Source organism: Toxorhynchites rutilus, chromosome 3, assembly GCF_029784135.1.
Source record: "Toxorhynchites rutilus septentrionalis strain SRP chromosome 3, ASM2978413v1, whole genome shotgun sequence".
NCBI classification, from domain to species: Eukaryota; Metazoa; Arthropoda; class Insecta; order Diptera; family Culicidae; genus Toxorhynchites; species Toxorhynchites rutilus.
In genome coordinates this window covers 281,731,322-281,757,141 of record NC_073746.1, presented here as the reverse complement: position 1 = coordinate 281,757,141, position 25,820 = coordinate 281,731,322, and the positions used below count along the sequence as shown (strand labels likewise).

At 39.6% G+C, this 25,820-nt stretch overlaps 1 protein-coding gene across 1 annotated transcript; it reads left to right on the top strand.

Annotated features, from left to right (window-relative positions):
- Positions 1 to 2,437: 2,437 nt before the first annotated feature.
- LOC129774270 (uncharacterized) lies at positions 2,438 to 25,409 on the top strand. The gene is made up of 3 exons (XM_055777988.1): positions 2,438 to 2,524; positions 14,941 to 15,228; positions 24,849 to 25,409. The coding sequence occupies exons 1-3, from the start codon at positions 2,438 to 2,440 to the stop codon at positions 25,302 to 25,304; spliced, it is 831 nt and encodes a 276-aa protein (XP_055633963.1). The 3' UTR covers positions 25,305 to 25,409.
- Positions 25,410 to 25,820: the final 411 nt, after the last annotated feature.

The following is a 25,820-nucleotide window of genomic DNA, read 5'->3' as shown; positions in this document are numbered from 1 at the left end:
CAAACTTATCAGAAGGTCGTCAACCACCAGTGACCAAAGAAGAGGTGATAGAACCCCTCCTTGTGGGCAACCTTTCTGTTGGAAACACGGAATGTTTACGAATCTTTCGAACGACCTTAAAAGCAGAACGCGTTGCTTCACGTTTGTATCGCTGTATCGCTGCATCGCTGAAATGCGATTTAATTTATTATTTAATTCAATATAAGATATAATAATATGTACATTTTTTCGTTCCTTTGCTAGTAAATTTCATAAACTTCTCCGTAAATAAAGCACAATATAATTTGGAAATAAATGCTGCTCTCTCGACTATCTTGTTTGCTTATGACGTTTGGTTTGTTTATTCCGGACATACCCTTGACACAATTTGTTCCCTGGTCGCTATATACGTCCTTCTTGCTATAAATCGGCGAATGGCGAATTTACAGGATTCTGTAGAGAAGGAACCTGTGATTTCTAGATGGATTGCCCTCACGGTCATACAAGTGAACAACGCTATCCAACGTTTGACATTAGATCTTTCAACTCGAATCAGGAACGGTCCACAATAATCCACGCCCACGAATGTAAAAGGTCTGACGTGGGGAGTTAAACGAGCTGTTGGTAGAGGCTCCATCCGCGGTGTTTTCGGAAACGATTTGTACACGCGACACCACATACACTCCTTTGCCACCTTGCGAACGACAGCGCGCAGTTTGAGGATATGAAACTTCTGTCTTACTTCATTCACAACAGTTTCACTGGTACTATGTCCAAATTTGCGATGGTATGATTGAACTAGTAGCCTCGTTACGTAATGTTTCTTTGGCATAATTATTATTCAAAAGGCACACATAGAGCCTCGCTTACACGACTATCGGATCGAATAACTCCATCTTCATAGAGAAACGGCGAGAGCTTGTACAACACACTGTTGTTATTCAACGGAATTGGTTTATTTGGATTTCTCTGGAGTATTCCCACTTCAACCGAATAACTTTCTGCTTGAATTTATCGATACACATAGACTTCCGTTTTCTTCAAATCTGCGCGCAATACACCTCTGAATTTGTTGTCGATGAGTCTTTGCGGCCATCTCTACAGATTCGTGTGAAGCAATAAATATACGCCACCGTTCTAATCAATCGCTCAAATTTAGAACACGACTTACACGAATTTCTTCTGTTGTTTCAAATAAAATACCTTTTGAACGAGGCCAGCTTTCTTCGCTGTCATAGAGAAATGCTGGGGCTTTGAACCAGCGAGAATCAGAGCTAGACACGGAGTTTTGGTTCCATTTAGTAGCTTGATCAACCACATTAAACTGCGACGATACCCATCTCCATTCGGTCATAGTAGATTCATTCAGGATTTCTCCTACACGAACAGCAACATATTGTTTGTAACGGCGGTGGTCAAAGCGGATCCATGACGGTACTAGAATCAGTCCAAAATGTGCGTCGCTTGATCTCTAAGGTGTGGTTCTCGGCGATCATCCTCGCTAGACGAACTCCAATTACGGCCGCTTGCAACTCGAGTCGGGGCACGGAAAGACACTTCACAGGGGCAACTTTGCTTTTCGGTGATACCAACGAACATCTGATCCTTCCTCTCTCCAGAATATGGAAATATGCTACACATGAATAAGCTTCTTCACTTGCGTCCACGAAAACAATGAGTTCTATAGTTTCGTAGCTACAATACTCGTACCTTTGGAAGTAACAACGAGGAATCGTTATCGACTCGAGACTTCGAAGATTTTCCAACCAGCGTCACCATCTAATGTAAATTCCGTTTGTCACTGGCTCATCCTCTGTGCCACATTTCCAAACTTATTGTAGAATGATTTTCCCTTGAATTATCACCATTTATATCAGTCCAAGAGGATCGAAGAAACTCATTACAAAGTGAAGAATTTTCCGCTTTGTAGGTGTTGAATCACGTTCGAAAAGACTTTTAACTACATCGCTATCTCCAAAGGTGAATCGAAAGACGTCTTCTTCCGTAGACCTCTTCAGCCCAAGCACTCTTCCACACACGTTTGCTTTGTCGATGTTGAATTGTTCAGAATGTGCTGTCGTAGTTTCCCATACCCACTGCACCACGTCCTTAGAATTCGACAACCAATTTCTGATTTGAAATCCTGCCCTTCCGTGAACAGACTTTACTTCTGTCGACACTTCTACTGCTTCATCGACACTATCGAAACTGCCTAGATAGTCATCCATATGATGGTCTTCTATAATTGCCTTCGACGCTTTTGGATATTGATGTTCAAATTATCTGGCGGAACCTCTGCGATTGACGATCAGATTGGCGAATCAGAATCTGGTGGAACATTTCTCTGATATCACCACTAACTGCAATCTGTCGTTGGCAGAACTGGAACAGGACTCCGGGCAGCGATATCAGAAAATCTGGTCCCTTCAAGAACGATATAAAAGAAATGTGTTCTGTCATGGCGGCTGCATCCCACACGTACCCAGGCGTACCTTATCCGATGTCTTTGAATTCACAACTACGCTGCATTTTAACGTCTGTGTCGGTAAGTTCAAATTTCTTACGGTATGAACATTTTTCAATGGGAATTGTTTGTGAATCCCACGACCAGATATTTTTAACTGTATAACGCAGGAATCGGATTCCTTCCTAGTGACGTTTCCTGTCCATTGTAAGCAAAGGGGATCTACCTTACCCTCTACTCCAAGTTGACCAAAAAGTTCCTTATCCATCAATGTTAACTCCGACCCGTCGTCCAGAAACGCGAAAGTGTCTACGGAAACCTTTTTTCCATAAACGGTAACGGGAATTATTTTGAAAAGAATGCACTTCCCCTTAAAGCCCCCGCAGACCGCAGACTGATTTGTCGGCCGATAGTTTGGTCGGCTTCTTAATCAGTACGGATAGGTATGCATGTGCGCTCATTACGCCGATTCAGTTGGGTCGGTTTTTGCACCAGAAGGGCCGACCCTGTTGGTTGACAGAAAGTCTGTAGTATGCGGGGGCTCTTATTGTGATGGATCGTGACTGTTCCGGACGTCGCCGCTTGTTTACCTAAATTGGCTCTATCGCCCGATTTGGTGGAGTGGAGGAGTCTATCATGCCGATATTTGCAGCCGTCGATTCCACAAACAAAGCTCTTACAAGGTCGCTTCCCATGTGGTACCAAACAACGACGACACAAATGATGCAACTGAACTGCTTTCCAACAACTATCGACATCAAGTTTCTTGAATTCGAGACAGTCCTTAACTTTATGTCCAATCCGTTGACAAACAGGGCACGGCTTCGGCTAACTGTCAGACGAACCAATTGTGCTACTGTTGTTTTCGATCGCGTGTGCGTTTATGAAAACCTTCCCTTTCGCCTGCTCATACTTTTGGGAACATCGTACTGCGGGCGGAACTAAATGACTGACCGCCGAAACTATTGAAGACATGAACCCTCCCAACGTTAGTAAATCAGGCGATACGATTTGGCGTTGGTAAAGCGCCCAATTCAATCGTATGTTTGTTGGCAATTAATCCACTAGCTCATTTAGCAACATTTACTTCCAAATTATATTGTACTTTATTCACGGAAAAGTTTATGAAAAAGATTCTGTTGGAAACACGGAGTGTTTACGAATCTTTCGATCGACCTTAAAAGCAAAACGCGTTGCTTCACGTTTGTATCGCTTTAAGGCAGCTCGCACACCGGAGCAATAAGCAACTAGCAAACTGCAATACGCAATATGCAACAGGCAACATATTTTGTTGTTCTTCGCATACCAGAGCAATGAAAACCCCTGACATTATGCAATAATCGGCTTAATGTACGAAACTTGTCAAAATATGGGCAATAAGTTGCTCTTCAACCGACACACCGTGTTGCTAGCGACATGTGTTGCTCTGTAAAGGCGACAGCGATATCGTATTGCGTCGGTGTGCGAGATCAACAAAAATTAAATGTAAAAATCCATTGGCGATAATATTGCTTATTGCATGTTGACAGTTGCAAGTTGCTTATTGCTTCGGTGTGCGAGCCGCCTAAGCTGAAACGCGATTTATTTCTACTCTGGCCCTCGCCCTTTCAATCCAGCAAATATATTTGCGACTTCCTTTGCACTTTCAGGATACCTTCGAGAGCATTTTATGTCGCGATTATAGCTAGGACTGGTATCAGAATGAACAGATGTTGATCGCGGGAAGTGAGTTTTCATCAGTAACTCCAATACTTCTGAGGGACATTTTGTGAACGAACCGTCGTCCTTTTTGAGGGAGCCTAGCCCGTTCGAGTGGTCTTTTACAAGAATCTTGCTTAGTCTTACAACGATTGGAGTACTTTCAATGCTTTCGCAGTTATTTACCCAAGATTTTCATTTAGACCGTCTTAGTTCTCTGTTACATTCGGTTAGGGTGCTCCTGTATTGAAACCAATCCGAATTTACTTTAGCTCTGTTGAACAGTTTCCTCGCTGTTTTGCGAAGCCGCTCGAGCCTTTTGTTCCACCAAGGAACTTTTCTTGTCGAAGAAACTCTCCTTAGTAGACAATTTTTAGTATTAAAAATTTTTGACTCGAGTTCAAGTGAATAGCAGTTTTTGTCTAGTGAATAACTGTTGAGCTCTAGCTACTAATTCCCTGTTGAATGCACCTCCTGGATCATTGTGCATTAGTGTCAATTAATTCAAAAATTGCGGAAAAAAACAATATACCTAAAAATGCACCAAACATCAAACAACCACATAAATGAACGAAACGAATTTATGTGAAATAAGAATTGACAATCATTCCTCGTCGATTATTTGCAAGAGACGGACACACATTGTCCGTCCTCCACTACAATATCGAAGCTGGGAAGTTTTTTTTCCCCCTCCGCCAAAGTGATTTTTGGTTGTTGTTTTTTTTTCTTTCGCCCATTGGTGACAAGCTAAGTGCCAACGCATCCGGAACAGCGAGGAAGCAGCACCTCTCCAGCGACGCTGGACCGGTGTTCTGTGAATTGGTTTCATTGAGCGTCACATTTGTATCTTCACCAAACATCAAACAGAGAAGTACAATAGAATAGTTTTTGCCGTCTCGCTATTGTGCTTATACCGTAGCGTGCAGCGTTGTATAGCTCCCTGAATAGGGTTGTTCAAGTTGTTCGAACTCATCAGACTAAATTTTTTTATTGAGTTTTTATTCATTTATTTATTTTTTTTTTTTACGAAATTATTGTATTTTTTTTCAAGAAGATTTTTGATTTGAGCTAGTTTTTAGTTTAAGTTAGTTTTTAGTCTAAGTTAGTTTTAAGTTGAGTTTTTGCGCGAGTGTGTGCGTGTGAGTTGTGTGTGTGCGTGCGAGTTTTTTTTTAGTTTTCATAGGCGGTTGCGCACCGTCTGCGCAACCGTTATGACATCTGCTGATGCCAATGTTGCGCGGACGCGTTATTATCAACAGTCCTCGAAGGCACCATGGGTTGTTTTCTTTCGGCCCAAGAAAAAAGCTTTGAGAACTCTTGATATTTCAAGAGATTTGCTACGTAATTATAAGGGCGTCTCGATACATAAAGAGAGACCGGACAAACTGCGTGTAGAAGCACCGACTTTTGATGTGGCCAACAAGATTGTTGACCACGATGTTTTTAACAGGGAGTATCACATCTACATCCCTTCTCGAGAAGTCGAGATAGAAGGCGTAGTAACCGACGCGAGTCTGAGCGTCGATGAACTGAAAAAAGCGTCGGGTTCCTTCAAAAACTCGATGATTGGAGATCTTGTAAAGATCCTGGATGTTAGAAATCTGCATTCAGCATCTTTGGAAGAAAATAAAAAAGTTTATAAGCCCTCACACTCTTTTCGAGTTACTTTCGCAGGTTCTGTTCTCCCAAACTATGTGAAAGTAGAAAATGTTTTTTTCCCAGTGCGCCTGTTTGTACCGCGGGTTTATAATTGTACCAAATGTAAAAAGATGGGACACTCGGTTAGCCACTGCGGCAACAAATTTCGTTGCGGCAAATGTGGCGATAAACATAGTGAGGATTCTTGCACGAAACGCAAAAAACGAATCCGAAGGCTCCTTCTCAGCCAGTTCCTGGTTGCAGCAAGGATTCTACATCATTACCCAGAGAAGAGAGAAATAAAAACGCTGCTCCTCGATCTTCTCGTAGAAAATTCGCGTCTAATCGAGGATTGATAGCTTTTTCGGACATTGTGGACTTCATACTAAACACGTTCAAAATTCAAGACCCCCTCAGAAGCCTTATTTCTGCCTTGCTTCCATCTTTAAAGTCTTATCTTAAGCAATTGACTGCTTCATGGCCCCTCCTTGCATCAATCATATCTTTCGATGGATAATTCATCTAACGTAGTAGAAGATATGATCAATGTGCTACAATGGAACTGCCGTAGTCTAGTGCCTAAACTAGACTCGTTCAAATTTTTACTTCAAAATTATGATTGTGATATATTCGCTCTTTCCGAAACATGGCTTTCTTCTGACACAGAACTCAACTTCTACGATTTTAATATTATTCGCCTGGATAGTGATGATTCCTATGGAGGAGTACTTTTAGGGATCAAAAAGTGCTACTCTTTCTATAAAATTGCTCTCCCAGCTCTATCAGACGTCGAAATCGTCTCTTGTCAAATAACTGCAAAGAATAAAGAACTCTGCATAGCTTCAGTATACGTTCCCCCGAATACTTCCATTAGCCGTAGTCAACTTTGGAATCTAATTTCGATTCTCTCAACCCCAGTTCTAATTTTGGGTGACATGAACTCCCATGGTACTGGGTGGGGCGATCTTTATGATGACGCTAGGGCGGCTATTTTTTACGATTTATGTGACGATTTCAACTTGACTATCTTGAACACTGGTGAAGTGACACGAATTGCAAAACCTCCGGCTCGGGAAAGCCGACTCGATCTATCTTTGTGCTCAAACTCGCTATCATTAGATTGTCAGTGGAAGGTCATCAATGATCCCCATGGTAGCGATCACTTGCCAATCAATATATCAATCAAGTGTAGCCCGCAATCCACTGAACCATCTCGAGTTCCATTTGATCTAACAAGGCAATCGGTGTCGAATCAATAGATATACTTCCACCATTGGAAGAATATCGATTCTTCGTCGATTTATTGTATAAAAGCTCACTGGAAGCACAAAAAAGAAAAGTTCCAAGTGCTTCATTTAAAAGAAAACCAGCCACTCCTGGCTGGGACGATGAATGCACAAAATTGTATTTGAAAAAATCTGATGCTTTCAAAGCTTTTCGCAGACATGGAACATCCACACACTTCGAGGAATATTCAAAGCTTGAAATACAGCTGAAACAATTAGTTAAAGCAAAAAAAACGCGGTTACTGGCGCAATTTCATCGAAGGTCTTTCTCGTGAAACCTCAATACGCACCTTGTGGAGGGTAGCTCGCAACATGCGTAACCGCTCATCTACCAACGAGAGTGAAGAATACTCCAACCGATGGATATTCGATTTCGCTAAAAAGGTCTGTCCAGACTCAGTTCCAGCCCAACATATTCTTCGAGAAACGTCTCCGAGCGGTGGACCTCTGGAGAGACCATTCTCAATGCTGGAATTTTCTATGGCTCTTTCATTTCTTTCATCGAACAACTCTTCACCCGGAAGCGATATGATTAAATTCGTTCTTCTAAAAAATCTTCCCGATATCGCGAAAAGACGCTTGCTAGACTTATTCAATACCCTACTAGAAAACAATATTGTGCCACCCGAATGGAGACAGGTCAAAGTGATAGCAATTCAAAAGCCTGGCAAACCAGCGTCTGACCATAACTCATACCGTCCGATTGCTATGCTCTCGTGCATTAGAAAATTGCTGGAGAAAATGATCCTTCGAAGACTCGATCAATGGATCGAGACAAATAATTTGCTATCATGTACACAATTTGGGTTTCGCAAGAGCAAAGGAACAAACGATTGTCTAGCGTTGCTTTCTACAGATATTCAACTGGCCTTTGCGCACAAGGAGCAACTGGCTTCAGTATTCTTGGATATTAAGGGAGCTTTTGATTCAGTTTCCATAGAAATTCTGTCAGACAATCTGAACAGATGTGGACTTCCTCTTATTTTGAATAACTTCTTGTACAATTTGTTGTCAGAAAAGCAAATGAACTTCACCCTCGGACAGCTGACAACTTCCAGAAATAGTTATATGGGTCTACCCCAAGGCTCTTGTCTCAGCCCCCTTCTTTATAATTTTTATGTGAAAGATATTGACAGTTGTTTGGTAGAACAATGCACGCTAAGACAACTTGCAGATGATGGTGTGGTTTCCGTCAGCGGTCCCCATACCGAAAACTTGCAAAGACCATTGCAAAATTCCCTAGATAACTTGTCTTCTTGGGCAAGGAACTTAGGGATAGAATTCTCGCCGCAGAAAACAGAACTGGTAGTGTTTACTCGAAAACGGTCCCCAGCCCAATTGCAACTTAAGCTTTTGGGCAGAAACATTACCCAATAATTGACCTTCAAGTACCTTGGTGTCTGGTTTGATTCAAAATGCACTTGGAATACCCACATTACGTATTTGAAGCAAAAATGTCAAAAAAGAGTCAACTTTCTCCGCTCGATTTGCGGCACGTGGTGGGGAGCTCATCCGGGAGATCTCATAACGCTTTATAAAACAACTATTCTATCTATTCTGGAGTATGGCTCTTTCTGCTTTCTCTCAGCAGCTAAAAGCCACCTTCTAAAATTGAAACGAATTCAATATCATTGTCTGCGTATAGCTCTCGGCTGTATGCACTCAACGCATAACATGAGTCTCGAGGTTCTGGCAGGAGTAACTCCTCTACAGAACCGATTCTGGGAACTTTCGCTCAGAATACTGGTGAAATGCGGAGTCACGAACACACTTGTGATTGAAAACTTTGAAAAAATTCTTCATCTAAATATACAATCTCGGTTTATGAGAATTTATTACCACTATATTTCGTCGGATATTTGTCTTCCATCGTTTACTCCAGACCGTGCTCACTTCACCATCAGCAGTTCCTCAATTGAATACGATCTGTCGATGAAACAAGCAATACTTGGGATTTCAGATCAGCTTCGACCAACTTTCATTCCCCGTATTTTTAACCGAAAGTACCAAAAAGTCAATAGCATGAAAAGATACTTCACTGATGGGTCTCGCCTCAATGGATCCACTGGCTTCGGTGTTTTCAATAAAAATTCAAGCACCTTCCGTAAACTGCAGGAACCTTGTTCCGTTTATGTTGCTGAGCTGGCAGCAATCGACTTCGCATTAGGGATGATCTCCAACAAGCCTGCAGACCATTACTTCATTTTCTCGGATAGTCTCAGTTCGCTTGAGGCTCTCCAGTCGATGAAAACTAGTAGGCACCCATCTTATTTCCTCACAGAAGTGAGACAGCAGATGAGTGCACTGATCGAAAGATCTTATAAGTTAACCTTTGTTTGGGTCCCCTCTCATTGCTCAATTCCTGGCAATGAGAAGGCGGACACTCTCGCAAAGGTGGGTGCCCAGGAAGGCGAATTGTTTGATAGACAGATTTCATACGATGAATTTTTCCAATTACTGCGTCAGAGTTCCCTCTTGAGTTGGCAAACCGATTGGGACACTGGAAGTCTTGGGCGGTGGTTATATTCAATTATTCCAAAGGTTTCTTCGAGAGCGTGGTTCAAAGGATTGGACGTAAGTCGTGACTTCATTCGTGTAATGAGTAGACTTATGTCCAACCACTACTCGCTAGATGTGCATCTCCACAGAATAAATCTTGTTCAAAGCAACGTCTGTCGGTGTGGAAACGGTTACGATGACATCGATCACGCAGTTTGGCAATGTACGGATAATTACGCAGCCAGAGAGTACCTTTTGAATGCCCTTGAGGTCCAAGGAAGACAACCCTATGTTCCTGTTAGAGACGTGTTGGGAACTCGCGACATCTGCTATATGCAGTTGATCTATATGTTTGTGAAACGGTCTAGTATAAGTATTTAATGCTTTTGTGTTTTTCTTTTTCGTTATTAGTTTGTTTGTCTTGTCCCCCCATCTCACCGTCGCCCACCCTCGACAGATAGTCGAACACCAGATGCTATCACTGGTCATTATGCACAATGCTGCAGTGCGTGCGGCAACTCTCGGTTGAGACAACGATACCTCATATCCATATCCCTAACCTGACCCGTCCCACAAAAATGTTGCCCTTTTAACCTCGAGTAAACCGCGAGTATTCGGTCGAATCCTACTAAACATAGAAATTAGTTGAATTTGTATAAACAAACCTTGAATTAGCGGCTCCGCAAAGCTTATGCGATTGAGCCTTACAAATAAATGAACTGGATAAAAAAAAAAGAATTGACAATAATCCATTCGATCTACGATAATTGTATATTAATTAGCATAATAAGCATCGAAAAATTTATACAATTCGTAGGTGGTACGAATTCAAAACTGTTGAGTTAAAATTGACTCCATCCGCTATTGAACAAATGCTAAATTGAAGATTAGTGGTATTATTCTGGCCACGTCCTTTTGCAACTGCTAAGGGTGCTCATACACTGCTTGACCAAAGCCAAATATTTGACAGTATTTTACAGATAAAATTTGACGTGTACTGATTAATATTTGACACAAACAACAAAATATTTGACACAAAACACGACAAGCAAATATTCAGTTATTGATTACCTAAAATTTTTTTTGCTCTGTTCATCAATCCTGTCGGTATATGGTTACGTTACGTTAGATATTTCAGTCAATTTTTTTAAATTTTGACGTTTTACATTGTTTGCCACGGTTGATAATTGAAGGGTGACAAACAAAATAGTGTTTGATCCAAACTTTATCTGTCAAATAGTGTCAAATACTGAACCTTAAATGATGTAACTTCGTGAACAATCAACGCATTAAAATGAGATATACATCATTTTAAAGCTTTCTAGAAATTTTAGGAAAATTTACGTGTTTTGTCTTGTTTTGTGTACGTGTAGTAAACAAAAATATAGGGAAGAAACTAAGAACGATTTCTTTCTGTTTTAGCTGTTGTAGATTAACATAATATTCTACTAACTCCACTAATAGATAGCAATTCCAATTAAGCTCACCAATCAGCCTTCATTCCATTCCTGTAACATTGTTGTAGCACCTTTTACTAGATAGATATTTTTGATTGATGCATATTTCAGTGAATAATGATGTAACTGCAAAACGTGTTACACTAAAACAGTGAAATCACGGAAAATCGGCTTATATATGTGCTGCAAGGGCTTGGGAAGCGCGAATTTGACTAATCAAAACGTTTGATTTAGCACAGAGAAAATCAATGCATATTTCGGTGCATTGATTCCCGTTTTCTCATTTTTATATTAGTGCCAATACAAACAACTGAGCACATGTTTCTTGTGTCAATCGACCAGTGAGAACGCTGGATTTCTGTTCAAATAATGTTCGACATTTTCCAATTGTTCGATAGTTAGCTTCATAAAATATGTAATTTTCTTCATTTTAATAGATTAATTGGAAGTATTCATATAGATCGATCGAAAATCTCTTAAATCCACCAGTAAATGACTGAGCAATAATTGAAAAACTTTCGCGATGCGTCCGATGTTACGTTTGTCAATTTGCATCCCGAATAAGTTCCCGAACAACGTAATTCTACGTCAAAAAGTGCAAAATACAGGTTTAGCGTACGCACAAATAATTTGTACTTCTAATGCAACTTGCGATGTAGTGCTCTCCTAGTTTACTCAAAACTTTACTCTAAAACTTGAAGTATAAATTTGAAGGGGTTTCAGGTGTTTGGTGAATACACAAGTTTAAGAATTTATATTCTCATATTTGTATTTATTGGGTGTGCTACTTAATTCGTAGCACACCTTTTTTGCATGAAAAAAAATCTATTTGAATAATAAAATTAATTAATACATTATCCAAGGTTGTGCAGGCCACTGACCATTCAACAAGAGCCAAATGTTGTACCGCTCATGACAACTCTACACGAGCTGAAGATTGTACCGCCCAGTGACCATTCTACCCTGGATGCCTCGAGTCAAGAGAGATGCACCACGATTGATATGAGGTACAGACTAGGGGGGCGTCGCTGATTAATGGTCAGTTGCACCACAATAGGAAGTATCCCGTGTCGGCCACACATACAGAGCACTGGAGACTGCAACATCCCAATTATGAGAATCTTTGTAATACTAACCTCGAGCCAACCGCGAGTAATCGGTCACATATTACTAACATAGTCGTAAGACAAAATTGTCAAAATATTGAACTCCCGGCCCCGTCAGGCTAACGCCATATGTGCCTTAATAAAATATATATTTTGGATTATCCAAGGTATTGGCAATCGCTAGCCATTACTTTTTCCCATCTCTCTGGCAATTTACGGATTCCATCGCGAAATAAGTGTTCGTCTTCGGAATCCAAGAATGAATCCAGCTAATTTTTGATACCCTCTTCTCAAGTGAAGCGTATTACATTCAAAGTGTTCTACATCGATCGAAACAAATAGTAGTCGGAAAGGACTGGGCTATAAGGTGGGGGAACCAGAATTTTCCATCTTCTATTTTCCAAATAGTTTTTAACTCGTACAACAACATGAGGTCGAGCGTTGTCATGATGAAATATCATCGACTCGCTCTTACAGTTTCACTTTAAACAGTTCAATTGTTGCCTGTAGGAGTCACGCCCTTTTGATCCCACCTAATACAGAGCCGGATTCGTTCCTCGTCTTCAAACTTTTTCGATTAACCCGGACGCATTTTGTCTTTAACACTAAAATCACCACTTCTAAATCGTCCAAAATATTCCATACAAAACTAACCGATAGTGCAGAGTCACCTTAAACTTCCACAAGCATTCGATGCCCTTCAGTTCCACTTTTCTTCTATTCCTCTCGCAAATGGTGCTTATTTGCAATTGAATGCGACCAAGCACTAGTCGATGGTATTCATCCATGACAACGCATGGCCTCATGTTACTGTTCGAGTTTAAAACTGTTAATAAAAAAGGGCGAATGGGAAATTCTAGTTCACCTAGTTCATTCTAGTTCCTTATCGACTTCGCAAGATGAACGCTTATTTCGCGATGGAATCCAAATTGTCAGAAAGATGGGAAAAAATAAGTTGATAAAAGTTAAGTTGCACTCCCAAAATAATGGAAATTTGTAATAAAAACGAAGCATATCCTATGAGGAGAACTTAATTGATGAAACATATTGATTCAATCAACAGGAAGAAGGAGACAATAAAAGTCAACAAATTTTACGTAATGTCAATTTATGTTGTGTTGAATTCCCATGCGGACAATTTTTTATCTATTTTATATATTACAGAATACGTAAATAATGGAATAGAACTATTATTCTTCAAAAAAGAACAAATTTCATAAGAAGAGTGTTGACGGAATACTTCTGAGAGCAGCCGCAATATTCCCATTAGCTTCTCATCAGTGAGTATCATCATCTATTCCAACATCCTCATGTGTTTTACACATGGTTAATTCCTACTCGAGAGATCAACAAATTGCTGATAGTCACAGATGTATCAATTATCTTTTTCTGTAGCCGTTTTACTGCCGGCTCCAGAATCACTCATATATTGCGGTAGCTAAATGGTTAGGAGCAAAATGAAGCCTTTCACCTGATAATAGACGTTGTTTTCAAATCAATCCAAATGTTGTACAATACATCGACTTCAATAATAAATTGACCGAAAGAAGGTCCTTCCGTTAAATCTACGGAATTTGCGTCCGAATACTGTATCCAACGGGGGGTTACGGCTGTCTCCCAACGTGGGCATCCCAATATTTTATCTACGCGGATGTGGTCGAGCTTTCACATGGGAAACAGATCGATCAGAGGCTTCACAGTCTAGACAATCATTAACTACCGATCGCCAGACTGTCGCAGGAGAAAATGAAAACAAAATTAATGCTGATAATGAAGACACACGCGTGGTATCGCATTACAGATGCTGTTAAAATTGGAAATAATTTGTATGGCGGCAGCCCAACACCGTTCTGGTGACATTTGGAAGACATTGTTTTGATCAATCTGGAACGAAATACAAAATAGCGTTCAGCGCGCCCATCAAGTAGAGCATTTGAAAAATCATTTTTTCCATAATTTAATAGTAATTTATATATCATTGCCACTGATTTTCTAGTGAAAATCTGCCCTAGTTTACGATAAATATGATTCCCCTTCAGGAAAAACAGAGTATCTCAGAACGTTATCTGCATCCGCCTCATAATTTATCTATACTTGCATATCGTAATGCGATGCTTCTGATATTCCTTTTTTATTCGTCGATGTCTTTTCCCAATATTGATTATCGAAATTCCATCCATAATAAAACGCATAAAATCACAATAAGCAAATCACCCATCAATTTCGGCGCCCGACGCGTAAGTTGCTTGATGGTCAAAACCTATTGGCGCCACCTAATAAACAATCTAATTTTCCACACCAATCCGCGTGCCTCATAGCGTCCATCTCTCTGACATCTCTGTTCAAATTCGCCCAAGAATTCCACCCCGCTGTCACAGTGCTACTCAACAGCATCAACAACACAGAGATCAAATGTCCTTCTGTTGGCTGATGTTGATTTTTATCGCCGCAATAATCGTTCGGTGCCCATGCCTTGTTCCCCCGTCACACACCCACGACATCAACGCCGAAACGCTCTAATCTGCCATCGATCAGACTCTACGAGCACTACCGGATTTCAGTGGAAGCCCCCCCACCGACCGGCAGCCAATTGATGTGATGAAATATGGCTTAAAGACACTATTGTCGCCATTATAGACACCTCCTTTTCTTCTCTGGTGCGGATCTTCATTCTCATAAGATCGTCCCCTCTCTCAGTGATTTGTGTGAGTCTGAAGCAGGATCTTGGGACTTTTTCTTGTGAGTATCGATCGTTAGAGTTTGTCAGTTCACGTTCAGTATTAAACCGAGCAACACTTATTTAACGCTTGAAGCAAGACCGACAGTTCCGACCATTACCGCAAGCATCACAACAGTTCAGAGTGTCGAAAATGACGTGTTCTAATTGCTACCTTTGGCTACCAGCAATCGTATTACTGTTCGAGTTTACCAGTAGTGTTCCAGCGAATTTTCCTCCAGTATCACCATGTCCCGCGCTATTTACCTACCGGTACGACACCAACCAGACTCAGTACTATGGATTAGTGAATCTTCAAACGCAACCGCTAAAGAACACCGCGGAGGTGCAAATCTCATTCTCGGTTGCCGCCCAGCTGCCATCGGTGAGTAAATGCGTCCGATCCATTAGTGGCCGGCTCCTTATTTGGTCGCAAGATTAGATGAACCGTTTCTCTCACATCTTGGTATAGTTTTTATCCGACAAGTTCGCAATCTTGTTGAAATCCGCGATCGCCGCAACACATTTCTCCGTGTGTATTATTCTAATTTATAATCAGTTCGGTATCATCAAAGCCAACTCGACATCCGCGAGCTTTGCGTAGATTTGCCTTGGGAAATGCCACCCACCCACAGTAGTGAAAGCAACGACATGTGTGGCGTGATTTCAGTTGCTCAGATTGGGGTCCCACGCACTGTGTTAATATATTACTAATCGTCGGAAGCAAGGCGAGAATTTATTTTTAGTTTGAAATATTTTTAATAACGTCAACATATTGAGCCGCGAAAAGTCGTAGTCGGAAGCTCGAAAATCTCGGAAAAATACAATGATTACGAAAGCATAGGGGAAATGAGGTTAAAATTAACAGGGTTGCTAAAATGAACCAGCGCTCAATCTTCGATAATTTAACTATAAACAAATTGATACTTCTTCATTATCCTACTCTTAAAACATTTGAAGCTGTTTAAGACCTTTATGCAAGAAACTAAAAAAAAAAATAAATAAAACAGAAATTTCTCTCACGGTGTTGTTCGCAATACTTTTAATTTTGTGCGCATCGTATTTAAGGAATTTCCCGTAAAATTTAAATTATTCGACCTGATATCTTCGACAAATCATCAGTTTGGACAACTTTTCACATATTCAATGAGCGGTAAACAGATATCTTGTTTGGTTTCAGTGATTAATTCGCATTCGAAATTACTTTGTTGTTTGGGGCAAAATGAACCACCACTGGATAACGCCTCAAAATGTCATGTTTTCCAAAGCTGATCTACCTCATCAATTGTTGCTTTTCAAGGGGTCCCTTTTGTGGCTTTGACCCTGAAAAAAATATGCCACCTCGACCAAAACCAAACCTCAATATGTGAAGCGTTATGTGTTTCTTACTACTTTTTCACACGTATGAGTAAATTATAATTACTACTGTAGGTGAATAAGCATAGCTTGATTTATACATGTACCTACTATTTCAATAATGATTTAAACAAGTTTAGATAAGGAACAACGTATAAATCTATCCCATTTAGCATGATATATGTAATTGTTCATTATATCACCACCATGTGATCATTTTGACCGCACGATAAAAAAATGCTCGATTTTACATCCTATTTTCATATAATGAAAAATGTACTATTTTTATTTATTATAATAAAAACCGTTTGATATGTTAAACAACAGTTAGTTAAGCTATAATATTCTCCGAAGAACGGAAATTGTAGCAGTATATGGACGCAGTAAATGAGTATATTCCTTATGGTGTTCATTTTAACCGCTTTTCCCCTATAAAGTGCTGCAAATTTAGAATCGATACGCTTTAAATCGTGTATATCACGGAATCTGCCTGGTTTAGAATGAAACGTTATTAGAAGAGAAGGTTCTGTATAAGTTTAAATTACAATATGTGTTTTGCGATTTTTTATCCTCTCGAATGAAAATTCGAACTTTGAGCTTCATATGTGACATCAACTACTGCACAAGTTGCTCTTCAACCTCATCGGCTGTTTTTTTTTCAGTATCTGGCCATTGAAGTAGCATTTTTAGTAGAGATGAAACGTGACCAGAGATTAGATGAAATAGTGACCTACTACCGGAATTACGGGCAGTTTTATAATGTTTTGTTTTACTGTCCTGTTTGGTTTCTCAATAGCCTGAAATTTGAAGAAACCTTTCCGACTGTGTATATTCCGAACTGTATTGCGAACAACACCGAGTTTGTTAACAGTGTCCACGTCCGGAAGACCTACATATCATTTTTTTTTAACCGAACGATTATGCTTTGCTTCGTACACCAGACCAGCTTCAGAGAACAGTCTTTCTTTGCAAACACTACTGCAAGGAGCTAAAAGATAAACTCTAGCAAACCTTGCCAAGTGGGTAGGCAATTGCTTAGATATTAAATGCGATCCATTCGAAATGTATTCGCATAACAGTCAATTTCGTTAGCAAAGGATTTTTTCCCTCAACGCACCGATGACTTTCATTTTCATTTGCCACTTCATTGAAACTTTCCCAAAAGGTGTCGTGAGCTCCGCGTATCAGGTTTAATTAAGTTTCGTCGCTTTCACTTCATTTAATTTGATTTGTGTCGAAGTAAGTGTACCCTCTCTCAGATTATCATGCCTGAAGACAGTTCCAAGTTTTTAAATCTTGAATGAAAATAATTGTTTCGTGTTCTTTGCTTATTTGAACTTGTAGTGCTTATTCTAACTCGATTTCCACATTTTTCCACTCTTCTTCAGTTTACCTTTTATGATATCCTAATACATTTCGATTGGACGGAATTGCGGGCAGTTTGGTAATGTTTTGCCTTACGGTCCTGTTTGGTTTCTCAATAGCCTGAAATTTGAAGAAACCTTTCCGACTGTGTATATTCCGAACTGTATTGCGAACAACACCGAGTTTGTTAACAGTGTCCACGTCCGGAAGTCCTGACTTCGCTTTGAAGGCCTTCATGACGCTCTGACGCAGTTTCCGGACCACTGAACTCGAGTCTTTATATGTTCCATAGAATTCGTCACAGCAGGCGATGATTTGGTAAATATAAACATTGATTCCCGGAAAACAACTGCAACAGAAACAACCGCTCAAAAAAGTGTAAGGTCACAAGTAGGCTAGAAATATTCTGACGCGGAAAAACATCATCGATATAATACGGTCTGTGGATTGCACTACAATAGATCAAACTAATGGTCGCAGTGGTGCAATGCTCCTACAGAAGACGGTCTGTGATGCCGTGTGCGAGTATACGAGTTATGGTTGCTAAATGTCTAAACCAAAATACCAAAAAATATAATTGTGGAAATTTCTTCAAATAAAGGGTGTGTCACATCAAATTGCATCACGGAAAAAACACTGTAGAAATTTAATTTTTAGGAATTATATATTCAGCTTATAATCAGATAATCAGATAAGAGTGTATAGATCACGTTGGCCATGCTTCACTGTCAATTTTTCGTAAATTTGGAAAAATGTCGTCGAACGAAAAAGAGCGTCGTGAATTAATCCTGTGCACTCATTTCGAGAATTCGGAGTTGTCACATCGGGACATCGGTAAGATGCTGGGAATCGTCCAATCCACGGTCAGCAGAGTACTAAAACGATACTTCGAGAACCTAACCATCGGAAGGTGAAGAACGGCAAAAATGGATGCTCCGTCAGTGAAAAAGATCACAAGCGCGTAGTTAAGCAGTTTAGACGTGATCCGAGAAGTTCGGTCCGGGATGTCGCCAATAAGCTGAATTTGTCAAGTTCATTCGTCCAGCGGACCAAGCAGCGGGAGGGCCTGCGTACATACAAGGTTCAGAAGGCTTCTAACCGCGACGAAAGGCAACACATGGTGGAGAAGACGCGAGCCCGGAAGCTGTACACCGAAATGCTGACGAAGCCGCATTGCCTGGTAATGGACGACGAAACCTACGTCAAAGCGGACTTTCGTCAGCTGCCGGGCCTGTTGTTCTTCTCCGCAGAGGACAAATTCAGCGTTCAGGAGGAGATTCGCAAGCAGAAACTATCCAAGTTTGCCAGAAAGTACATGGTGTGGCAAGCGATCTGCTCTTGCGGAAAGCGGAGCGCCCCCTTCGTGATGAACGGCACGGGAAACGGGCAGGTTTACCTTAAGGAGTGCCTACAGAAGCGCTTACTACCACTATTGAAGCAGCACGAGGGCCCAACAATCTTCTGGCCGGATCTCGCTTCGTGCCACTATTCAAAGGACGTGTTGGAGTGGTACGAAGCCAACGGGGTCACCTTCGTGCCAAAGGGAATGAACCCGCCCAACGCGCCGGAGCTTCGCCCAATAGAGAAATATTGGGCGATTATGAAGCAGGCCTTCCGGAAGAACCCAAAAGTTGTCAAATCGGAGGCGGACTTGAAGAGAAAATGGATTTCTGTTCAAAAAAAACTACAACCTGACGTTGTACAGAACCTTATGGACGGGGTAAAGAGAAAGGTGCGAGCATACGGGCTTGGGCTCGAAGTATGAATAAAAAGAAAATGCCAAAAGTTGTTTAATAGTTTTTATTTTACTGTCTAAAATTTTCAAAAGGATCGGTCTACTAGGCGAATTTCTACAGCGTTTTTTCCGTGATGCAATTTGATGTGATACACCCTTTAGTGGTGCAATAGTTTTGAATTGATATAAAAAATAAATGATATATTTAAAAACAAACGCTCGCTAAAGCTCGGTCGGACCTTACTAAAGGATCGTAGCTATGTTGCAAACTATCCGGGCAATCAGGTTTCCACTAAAATTGCATACAATTTCATCAAGTGTTTTTGTCATGCGAAAATAATGTCATTTTTTATAACATCAAATTGTATTCGAATGCCCGACATCTATTATTGATACAAAATTGCTTTTCAAAGGTCTCTGAAGTTTGATCTGAACACAAGACGTCATATGCTCCATATAATTCGTCATAGCAGGCGGTGCCTTTGAAGATATGAAAAACCATGATTCGACCTCACTCGATAGGGGTAGTGGGGGCAAATTGGTCATGGGGCAAAGTGGTCACCTGCTTGTTTGGTAGTATAACTATTGAGTAGAGATTCCGTATTGATAGTCACCTTATTTTTGAAGAATTTAATGACTTTTGAGTCACCCTGTACTTCAGTAGAGCTGTCGCATGTCAAAATATAAATAAAAACAGAAATTGCTCTCTCGATAGTCATTAGGCCGTAGTTCTGTGCGCGTGGTATCTAAGGAATTCTTCGTGAAATTCAGTTTATTCAATCTGATATATTGGACGATTTGTCAGTTTAGACGACTGTTCACATATTCTAGGAGAGGTGAACACATATTTTGTTTAATCTCAGTGATTAATTAGCATAGAAATTACTTTGATGTTTGGGGACAAAGTGGTCATAGGTGAATAACGACTTACAATGTTCTGTTCACTAAAGCTGATATACCGCATCACATTCTGCTCTTGAAGAGGATCCTTTTGAGGCTCGGACCCTGAATAAATATGCCACTCCAACTCAACTAAGCCTCACTATGCGGAACGTTATGTGTTTCTTACTACGTTTTTGTATGCATGAGAAAATTTAAATTGAGACTTTAGGTGAATAGGCCAAACTTATTTTATACATGCACCTACTATATCAAATATGATTTGAACAAATTTGGACAAAACACGCATAAATCTATCCCATTTAGCTTTATATGTGCGAGTGACCGCTTTCGATTTTTCAATTTTTCACCTTTTTTTCTAATGATGAAAAGTGTACTATTTTTAATTTTTATAGTAAAAGCTGTTTGCAATCCTGAACAACAATGAGTTGAACTATAATATTCTTCGAGAAACGGGATTTGAAGCGGTATGTGGACGCTGGAAATGGGCATATTCCTTAGGGTGACCACTATGCCCCCACTTCCCCTACGTGGATTTTGCGTAGGTTACGGACGTGTTTTCTCAGCGTTGGGCGATTTTGGGGGATTTATGTTTTTGGCAGAAACATACAAGTCAGGACTACATGTTATATGTATTAAAAGGACATCAAGTAATATTTTTTCATTCAAATTTTCACAATTTGAAAATTCGGGGGAAACTTGTTTAAACGCGCACACCGGAGAAAATGCTATAGAGCAGAACCCCGGATATCCGCGGAATGGTCTGGAATAGCCACCGCGCATAACGAAAATTGTGTATAAAATGAGGTGCAAACACGAAATAAAGATATTTCAACATTGAAACTACACTCGACAACAAAATTAGAGGAACATAACACGTATATTTCTTTATCTTGATGTGTGTAGGTGAAGTAGGCAATAATATAGGGAAAAAATAAATATAGAATTTTCAATCCTCTTACCTAAAAACGTAGAAAATGAAACTTTCAAACTTTCATTTTTTTCAGTTTAGGGAATACACAAGGCTAAAACTTTGCCTGCAAACATTAGAACTTCCTACGATATTTGCGGAATTACAGTAGATTTTATAAAGCACTGTAAAAATCTAGTTTTTCGCACTTTTTTGAAATCGATGCAAAAAATTTACATCTTTTTTTTTCGTCATAGTAACAAATAATCCTTGTGCAGAATTTACTGGAATTTTCAAAATTGCCTTTCGATTTGCATGCAACCGATTGAATAATTCATCATCAAAGACGAAGGGGTATTTTTTCATTCAAACTGAAATATCTCTCCATGGGAAGGGCCTACAGGAACGTTCTAGGAACCAAATGAAAAGGTGATTGATAAGGTTAATTGGATTTGCTGTTGAGTTGGTTAGCAAAAAAATTGTGTTAGTCCCTAAAATCTTTGAAAAAACTGAGAAAAATCGATTTTTCATTTCTTCCCGATAATGTTGCCCACTACACTTACACACATCAAGATAAAAATATGTACGTAAAGTATTCTAATACCTGAAACTTGTAGCTTCAAAATGTTGTAAATCGCATCGATATGCGTTGATTTTTCACGTTACAGCATGTCAATAATTACTTAAAATTTCCGACTTCGCACTCTGTTCTTCTAATTTTTTTGCCGAGTGTAATAAAGAGAATCGATTACACAAATTCAGTTGTAAATAAATATAATAATCTGATAAACTTTGGGGTCTATATATTTTATATATTTTTATATATATTTTTCATTTCCAATATAAAATACATCCTGTAGATGCACATCATGACTACGTTTCCGGAATTGTATAGAAATGTCCAAATGATAATAATCTTTATATAGATTCTCATACACAATTGCATGCCTTTTTGTATTGTTTTTTTTATAACTTTGTAAAGTATTCAAATTACATAAATGTTTCCAAATTTCAAATATACATTTCAGATTACCCATGCGGCACTCGTCGTAAACTTTTGGAATATTATATATTTTCTTTTTTATTTTCTTCTCTTTTCTCCATTTTCTCCTTGAAATTTAATTGAATGTTTAAGAACTTAGTCGAATATTATATTCTAATTGGAAAGCAGGCATTTGAGGCATTTTTTGAAAAAGAGGTAAGGATTTAGAAACACAGTCAACTCTCCCTTACTCGATGTTCTGTAACTCGATGAATTTCATGACACCTTTGATTTTACAAGCATTTTTCTTTCTATAACTCGATACCTCCCTAACTTGATTGATTTTCGCGCATATGTTTTTGTGCGTTATTACCTGTTATTTCAATTGTTCTTGAAAGTGAAGACGAAGTGTTCGTGTCATCAAGGAATTTATTTTCAAGTATGGAAAACCGCGAAAAACCTTTCAAGCGAACGATTAAAACGCTAACCATTGCGCAACGTTTGAGCATCATCGAGCAGGTCGAAAAGTATGGACGGAAGGGGTCTGAAGCTGCAAAATATTTCCGTATTGCACTAGAGAAACACTAGAGAAAAAATGGAATCGGAAGGGAAAATTGAATCTAGACCAAAGGCTTGTTGGAATCGAGGAACAGGAGCGGTCAGTGGATTTTTTGTCTTATCAGGACAGAGAAACTAATTTACCTCTCTCAGGTTCTATTCTTCGGGAGAAGGATTGCGAATTTGTCTAGAAATTGGGAATTATCAACTTTAAAGCACAACCAACATGAACGGAAGCGATAAACTACCGTTGCTGGTAAAAAAGAAAAAGTCATTACCAGTGATATACGAGAGCAATACCAAGGCATGGATGGCCTTAATGTTTTTTGAGAAATGGATCATGCAACTTGACGAAAAATTTTGCAAAGAAAATAAAAAAATATTAATTCTGGAATTATGTGTAATGGTAATGTATCATACTAATATCTATTTCTTCTCAAAGGTGGTCATGTTCGTTGATAACTGTACACCACACCCAAAATCTCTCCGACCAAAGCTCAAATCGATAAGTTTACAATTTTTCCACAAATTTTAACTTCCGTAGCTCAGCAACTGGACTTCGACATAATCATAAACCTGAATCAGTACTATCGTCATTTTCAATTAATTAGTTCGATTAGTTTAACGAAGACTGTAAGAAATGGAGGTTGTTTGTCCTTTTAAACCTTCAGCATTTTTACTGTATTTAAATGCACCTTAGGACCCTTCAGATATCCCAGTATTGGATGCAATTGAAATACTTTCACCCTCTAAGATCAATAAGGTTAAATCTGAGACTATGTGGTGATATTCCGATGGCATAATTAATGCGCCGTGAGCTTGCTGATGTCGACAGTACAGTGCCGTTCGATTGATCAACGTCCTTTAATGATTAGAGCTAAAAGGACCAAAACGAGATATGTTTTTTTTTTCAAAACCACGAGTACTAAGTTTTCTAAATTGGAACCATTCCATAAAACACGGCGCTTTTCAGGGCCATTAAACCTTCCAAAAAAGAGTTTAGGAAATACAGTTTAATGCTTTCTGAAACAATATCTAAAATAAAAATAAAACACAAATTGATTTTTTCATAATTTGTTTGCCAGGATATGATGAGTATGTGAATTCCTGAATTCCCTCTGGCTGAGTCTGCCGTTTTGGTTCTATCCTGTGAGTGTGTACCGCTAGAGTATAAAACACGCGGACCCCAAAAAATATCTTATTTTCTTTCAAACCGTAAACCCGTGTGGTTGTACGGCATCGGCATCGTGGACGTAACAAAGGAGAACAAGTTAAGGGAAAGGCAAAGTCTCACTCGAACCGTGCAGGTCTCCAGTTCCCTGTTGGTCGCATTCACTGATTGCTCCGCAAGGGTAACTAAGCCGAACGGATTGGTGCCGGAGCACCAGTATACCTAACAGCGATTATAGAGTTTCGGCCGTCGGAGTGCTCGAGTTGGCTTGCAAAGCTGCTCACGACAATCAGAAAACCCGCATCAAGAACAGAGCAGCTTCGGTTCGGCGCTCATCAAGGCAACAATTAGTTTCAGTGAGTGGCAAAGTGTTTCTCCGGCACGTCGCATTAAATGTAATTTACTGAACAACATGTCACAAGCTGGATGGGAAGAAATTTTCCAACTGTGAAAGCTGTGGCGAGTGGCAAACGCAATAGCTAAACAGGAAGGTTTAACCGAACAAGATGGGAATATCGAGTGATAACAAAAACACAACACCAAAGGTTCTTTTCAGAACCATCAACATATTCATAAAGAGTAAACAGTAAACTAATCCATTTTTCAGGTAGATAGGTAGGTATTCACGTAGGAGAAGAAAATAAAACAATATATTTAAAATATATATTTAACAAAAGCTGTCCCCTTTGTATAGTCCTACGTCACTCCGGTTATGTCCCCGACATTACCCATCCGTCTTTTTTTTCCCAAAAAAGAAACGAAAAATAAAACTGAATAATTTAGCAACCAAAAACGCATGAAACCCTAGATTGCGTTTGAACTTATGTAAGCATAATTGCTCTAGATATTTTTTGTGCAACCATCTGCCGAGAGAAAAAAATACATAATGTTATATAGTAATAAATATAAAATGACAAAACATACCACAGTGAGAGTAACAACTTGAGACAAAATTTAATGTATCTGTGTTATCCAAAGATAAATACCAATGTAGTAATTTACAACCTATCTTTTCTACCAATCTCTAGGATTACGTCGGATCTATTGAAGCCATCGGCGAGAACAGACAACTGATCGACCAAATAGCAACCGGTCATGGCGTCAGCTATCGTGTGAATCTCCCGCTACAAGATCCTTTGCCAAAGCTGACTAAGCTTAGTCTCAATGGAAGAGTCCTGTGCAATGGTCCCTCAGAAAAAGCAGACTTCGTTACCGAGGTAAATCTTCGTCACTTCCTACAAACCGGCTCCAACGTGCAAGGATTGGACAAGAACAAGCTGAACACTCTACTCGCCAACAGAAACAGTGCTGTTGACAAACAGTTGTCCGCAGATGTTCTGACCCGGCTGAAGGAGGTAGGAAAACGCGATATGAATCACAATGTTGAGCAGAGCGCACAGAGTATCGGTCCTAATGGAAATGTTACTTCTTACAAGCTTATCACTGAGATTGTTACGTACAGGGAGTACGTTTCGGTGCCATGATCTTTACACCCACGATTTCGAGTATATTTATACAAAGTGGCTTCAATTTATATTAAAACTGGTTCGTGAGAATCGGTACGATGTTGCACAAATGTTATCAATGTTATTGATTGTAAATTTAAACTGGAAGTTGTGTTTTAAATGTTATCAAGATATCACATCCAAACTATTTTATTTCATGTACGGTTTTACCGTGATCGCCATTAATCAGCTAGTTATGACATTTGATGGCCAAATTCGGCATCCCATAGTCTGGGCCCAAACTTGCTTTTCTAGTATCAAATGTTGAAACTAAACAGTCTTTAGCCATAGTCAAAAGACAAACTATTATTCGCGTGTGACGTAGGACTATACAAAGGGGACAGCTTTTGCTAAATATATATTTTAAATATATTGTTTTATTTTCTTCTTCTACGTGAATTCCTACCTATCTACCTGAAAAATGGATTAGTTTACTGTTTACTCTTTATGAACATGTTGGGGGTTCTGAAAAGAACCTTTGGTGTTGTGTTTTTG

Bases quoted from the DNA above. Each gene is read 5' to 3' on its own strand.
- LOC129774270 (XM_055777988.1), top strand. From the start codon at position 2,438: ATGGCGGCTGCATCCCACACGTACCCAGGCGTACCTTATCCGATGTCT. The intron at 2,525-14,940 runs GTAAGTTCAAAT...TAACGCTTGAAG, and splicing joins GCATTTTAACGTCTGTGTCG to CAAGACCGACAGTTCCGACC. The intron at 15,229-24,848 runs GTGAGTAAATGC...ACCAATCTCTAG, and splicing joins TTGCCGCCCAGCTGCCATCG to GATTACGTCGGATCTATTGA.